Raw genomic sequence first — 6000 nt, 5'->3', positions numbered from 1 at the left:
GCACAGTACGAAGTCTTACTACACCAGGTTAAAGTCCAACAGGTTTGTTTCGATGTCACTAGCTTTCGGAGCGCTGCTCCTTCCTCAGGTGAATGAAGAGGTATGTTCCAGAAACACATATATAGACAAATTCAAAGATGCCAAACAATGCTTGGAATGCGACCATTAGCAGGTGATTAAATCTTTACAGATCCAGAGATGGGGTAACCCCAGGTTAAAGAGGTGTGAATTGCATCAAGCCAGGACAGTTGGTAGGATTTCGCAGGCCAGATGGTGGGGGATGAATGTAATGTGACATGAATCCCAGGTCCCGGTTGAGGCCGCACTCATGTGTGCGGAACTTGGCTATAAGTTTCTGCTCGGCGATTCTGCGTTGTTGCGCGTCCTGAACTAAAAAGAAAGTGGGAAGAAGAATTAGGGGAGGAGATAGAGGAGGGTATGTGGGCTGATGCCCTAAGCAGGGTAAATTCCTCTTCCTCATGCGCCAGGCTTAGCCTGATTCAATTTAAGGTGCTACATAGAGCACACATAACGGGGGCAAGATTGAGCAGGTTCTTTGGAGTGGAGGACAAATGTGGGAGGTGTGGCGGGAGCCTGGCAAACCACGCACATATGTTTTGGGCGTGCCCGGCACTGGAAGGGTATTGGGAGTGACGGGAGTGATTTCGCAGGTGGTGAAGGCCCGGGTCAAACCAGGCTGGGGGTTAGCTCTATTTGGAGTTGCGGAAGAGCCGGGAGTGCAGGAGGCGAAAGAGGCCGATGTCGTGGCCTTTGCGTCCCTCGTAGCCCGGCGCAGGATCCTACTCATGTGGAAGGAGGCGAAACCCCCCGGACCCGAGGCCTGGGTAAACGATATGGCGGGGTTTATTAAACTGGAGCAGATAAAGTTTGCCCTGAGAGGATCGGCTCAAGGGTTCACCAGGCGGTGGCAGCCATTTCTCGACTACCTAGGGGAACGTTAGAGGGAAGACAGATGACCAGCAGCAGCAACCCAGGGGGGAGGGGGGGAGGAGGCTTAGTTGAGTATAGGTCAATAGAGTACGAGGTTTTGTTACTTGTATATTATTATTATTATTGTTAAAAAGTTTAAAAATTTCTGTTTTGTTATTGTTATCGTTTCGTTTGTTTTGTAAGCGGGAAAAATGTTGCTCAGGGAAAAAAAATTTCAATAAAATATATATATATTTTAAAAATAGCAAAACATCATGAGGGAGCCTAATCCTGTTTATTACTTCCACCCCCGGAGGTGGGCATAAATCTTTGGGAAGACGATATTCTAAGGATCAAAACACGGTGCTGGTGAGGTGGTTTAGACCCCAGGGCCTGCACTTTCATCCTCGATCTGGGAATCGCAACTTGGATCATTCCTTCTTTGCAGCAATGTCTGCCAATGGTATAATGATTGTGAGAGGTGGGCATGGTCTGGAATTGGGACCAATGCCTCTGGAAGCAGGCCCAGGGGGAATGGAGGCAGGCAGAATGGCTGACAGGTTTACTAGGACATCAGTCCTGTTCCGAGGATGGCTTAGACACCCCCAATCAATACTCCCTCCATCTACCATGCCCCTCTACTCTCAATAATTACTCCCATGGTCCCCATACTCACCTGTCTCCCATGCCCATCCATGACCCCTCATGCATCCTCCGTACCCATCACCCAACAACCACGATTGAAAGAATTCATGAACCTTCTCATAATTTAGGGAAGTCTTTGAAATGCCAATAAAACAGTCAAGATAAACTTTTAAAAAATATATTTAGAGTACCCAATTATTTCTTTTTGCAATTAATGGGCAATTTAGCATAGCCAATCCACCTACTCTGCACATCTTTGGGCAGTGGGGATGAGACCCACGCAAACATGGGGAGACTGTGCAAACTCCACACGGATAGTTACCCGGGGCAGGTATCGAACCAGTTTCCAGCGCCGTGAGGCAGCAGTGTAAATCGTCAAGATAAACAAACAACACTCCAAATTCCTCTTGAAAAAGATGTAACCCTAAGAGCTGTAACATTTCAAAATAAGCAGTCAAAAAACATTTCAAAGGAACACAATCCTCTCAGAAGCTCATACAACTGTCAAACTAATCTTAGTTCCATTAATAGCTGTGTAAAAAAAAAAACAAAGAGCTGAATCCATGAGTGGGGTTTTGAGCTTAGCCAAGCATTCGTTAATGGGATTCCATCTCTTTGTTGTTAAAGGGACTGTGAACTTTTTTAGGACATTTATGAGCTGCTTCGAGGATAATTTCTTTAAAGTGGTTTTTGAATGGGTTTGTTCATTTTGAAAGTTTTAAAAGAACTCACTAGGATTGAGCCTTTTTTCAAGAGTTTGAATGGATATTTCTTTATTTTGACAGCATATGAGCATTTCAAATATTTCCCCATATTATTATAGGGCTCGTGTTCTGCTCATAGTGGATACTGAAAGAATGCTTTAAAAACGCAAAATGTCAAAATTTTAAAGTTGATGTAAAGTTAAAAGCTCTGGTTCCCGATCACACATTAATATCGGAGTCTCATTAATGTTGAATGCATAAGAGCCCTTTTTCCATTGGAGAAGGTAGTCTAATATTATTTACATAATGCTGGTCAATTTAATGGCAACTTCTTTTCAGGCCAGAGCCCTATGATTAATCACCATTCATAACACAAATTATCATGCGGCATCTAATTATGACAATGAATTTGGCGAGACCGTTTGAACTTACTTGTCAAAAGATTCCCAACTCCACAACATGCTTGCTCCAATGTTCACAACTCTTTTCAAGGTGCAGCGGACCATGTCTCTGAACAAAACAGGTTCAACGCCTGGGAAATAGCAGGGGATCCAAAATGTGCACTCCCACAATGGAGTGGGCAAGGATTGCTGCTCACTGGCTCGCTGCCCGCACCCTTAGACCGAGATCATAAAAATCCCAGACACCAGGAACGGGGGCAGAAATCCCAGAATTGGCCCAGCCTCTATTTTATGATGGACAAAGGATGAAAATCCAGCCCTTAGTTGTCACGTACTTTTGCCTTCCATCAAAGCCCTGGACTGCTGGACTTTGCTTCACTTTGTCAGTTTTACATGCTTCCTATTCTACTCTTCTCCCATTCTGCCTTATATATCTTTTATTTCTCTCATAATGCTGCTTTGCACACATCTCGTCCGATCTTTAACCATTTCCTGATCCTCACATTATAGGTCTTTTCATGTCTTTCGGTGGCAGTATGTAGGAGAAAGTCACACATAAGGTGGCGCCGACCAGAGTCCTTGTTTTTTGGTCCTTTTAGCCCGGTTCCCAGGGCAAATTGGTTGACAAACCCGACCCATCTAACAGTATTTTATGAGAAGATTAATAACATTTTTCTGGCAGGAAGGGTCATGACGCACCAGGGAGGTAGGTACATTATAGTCAGAATGAGTAGTTTCTTTGCAGGGATGGAAGATAAGTGCAAGTGCTATTCGGGAGTATGGCCAACCATGTGCACATGTTCTGGTTTTGCACCAAGCTTGCGGGTCTCCTTCTTCAGCACCACCTAGGTGATTCTGAAAATCAACTGGATCCCTGTTCTTTATTGGCCATATTTGGGATGTCAGACACTGGAGCTGCAGACGGGCGTGGTGGCCAATGTTTTGGACTTTGCCTTGCTAATTGCCCGGAGGAGAGTACTGCTGGAGTGGAAGGCTGCTTCTCCACTCAGTACTTCAGTGTGGCTGGGAGATCTGATGGAGTTCCTAAACCTCGAGAAAGTCAAGTACACTGTGAGAAGAGCAATTGAGGAGTTTTACCAGAAACGGCAGCCGCTTATTGTGTATTTCAAGGAGCTAGTCACCATTAGTTGCTAAGGGGGGGATTAAGTTTTGTGAGGGGTAGGTTGTGTTTTGTGAGATGTATGCGTGTATTGGTGTTTTATTCTGTTTTGTTTTGTATTATTTTGTATTACTTATAAAATGGGAAAAATTCAATAAAATATATATAGTTTTTAATTTTATGTTGTTCCAAAGTCTGTGTCTTGTGTTTTCTCCTGTTCTCTTCCTTCTAAATGCAGTTTATCTGTAATGTCTTTGGTTCGAAATATTTTTTATTTTTTTTAACCTGAAACTTCAGTTGTCTTGCATTTTCTTGCTAGCTGTAGCTGACTGCGGAGTATCTCCAAGATTTTCTGTTTTTGTTTGACTTACAGCGTTCACACAGTCTTTTGGTTTTTGCTAGAATGCAACAGTACTGGAGGTATTACCCACTGATTGGACTGAAGTGAATTTGAATTTTATTCAATTTCAGCTCAATGGCACCAACAGCAATGTTGACAACACTAAAGTTACAATGGAATACAATGCATTTAAACATTAAAGTCTGTTATAGTGCTGTCATTTACTTGAACCATCAATTAAGTAAATCCATCTAAATTAAGTCAATTAAAAGTCAGTTAAGCTTATGTAGGGGGAGGGAGAGGGAGAGGACATCAGTTGGAAATGAGATCAATTAAATGTATTTTTGGAGTAGAGAGGCCATTGGGTATTAAGTAAATTCATTAATCCATGTATTCTGCCTTAGGAGGAAAAGAGCTGGAAGGAATTCAATAAATAAATGATTTGGGCTTAAATGCATTGACTTGGGCAAAAGTGAGAGCCAGCAGCTCTGGCTTAAACAATTAATTAAAGTATACCTAGAGTAAATTTAATTAACCTTTGGGAATCGTGTCAGCACCAAATTTAATAAATTTGACACTGAACAAATGAAGGCTGGAGAGCCACAAACTATTGATTGACCTGAATTCACCTCAATAAAACAGCAATTATTTAGACTTAGCCACACCCACTGTATTTATTCATATTCATACACAAAAATAAACTTTGTTTATGGGACTGAGCATTTTATTTATACTACAAAGATAAAACATACAAAATTAACAGCAGGCACTTATGCTTGCCACAGATTGAATGTATATCAGTGTGGATATATTAAATTTTAAAATGGTTTAACACATCACACTGGACATAGGTTAAAATATTAGCATTTGTATTTACAAGAAAACTAGATACTAATGTGGGAAGAGAAGAGGAAAGAATCAGAGTCAAAGTACAATATCATCCATGAACTCATCAAAATGTCATAAATATCGCACAGCAGATTGTGTGTACATTTTGAATGCCTCCAAAGTCATATTCAGTATTGATCAGCAGTCTGATAGTTGCAATTTAGATTTCTACAAGGGCAACTTAAATCACCATCAAAAATTAACTTAAAATCTTTGCTTTGTAGTTATATATTGTATGGCACGACTTAAAGACATAATTGTAGCTTAAATTCACTACTATGTGAAATTAGCATATTAAAAAAAAGTTCAATTTAAAAGATAGATATACTTAAAAGAAAATTAAAACAAAATTCTGACTGTCCGCTTTTCATGTTTAATACATCTATTTACCAAGAGGAGTTTAAGAATGCAGTTCTTCCCAATGTGGTTGAAAGCATGCTGCAATGGGATGGTATAGATGTTGAGCTTCATTGGCTTTTCACCACTGATTACAATTGAAAAAAAAAATCAATTGCATCAATCTACTTCATCAAGTGGATTATTCTCAAGCTGCAAAACAATTTTCTTCAATCCAGAATCCTTGGCCCAGTTCACTCCACTGGACAGAACAACACCCTGTTCAAATAATCAATTACGGTGATTACTTTTCAAACAATATCGAAAAACAGTTATAGAAAAACGTTCAAGATTTGCGGATTAGTACTAAAATTGTTTAACACTTTTCATAGAAAGTTATCTCACAGTCCCCAGGTGAACAATTAATAAAGGTAACAAGTAACAAAGCTTTATGAACCACAGCATAACAGGTTCAATTTCCAGTTTGTGTCGAGAAAGCCAACCTCAACTTGGATTTCAGTAGAGGCACTGCAACTAACTTCTGGACCTGTCAAGTCTCAGCTTCTGATCATTATCGGAGGCATTGTCCTTTAGGGACATAGCAAACAGAATCTATCTTCCTCAAATTGTAAACAA

At 40.8% G+C, this 6000-nt stretch overlaps 1 protein-coding gene across 1 annotated transcript in view; it reads right to left on the bottom strand.

Moving 5' to 3' along the window:
* Positions 1-4842: 4842 nt before the first annotated feature.
* Positions 4843-6000, bottom strand: part of cenph (centromere protein H) — a 49494-nt gene continuing 48336 nt past the window's right edge. The window contains exon 10 of the mRNA XM_072515981.1: positions 4843-5643. Coding sequence (XP_072372082.1) covers positions 5545-5643 — 99 coding nt within the window. The 3' untranslated portion in view covers positions 4843-5544. The remainder of the gene's footprint in view (positions 5644-6000) is intronic.

This window comes from Scyliorhinus torazame, chromosome 9, assembly GCF_047496885.1.
Source record: "Scyliorhinus torazame isolate Kashiwa2021f chromosome 9, sScyTor2.1, whole genome shotgun sequence".
NCBI classification, from domain to species: domain Eukaryota; kingdom Metazoa; phylum Chordata; class Chondrichthyes; order Carcharhiniformes; family Scyliorhinidae; genus Scyliorhinus; species Scyliorhinus torazame.
The sequence above is the reverse complement of the archived record's forward strand: the minus strand, read 5'-3'. Positions and strand labels throughout refer to the sequence as shown.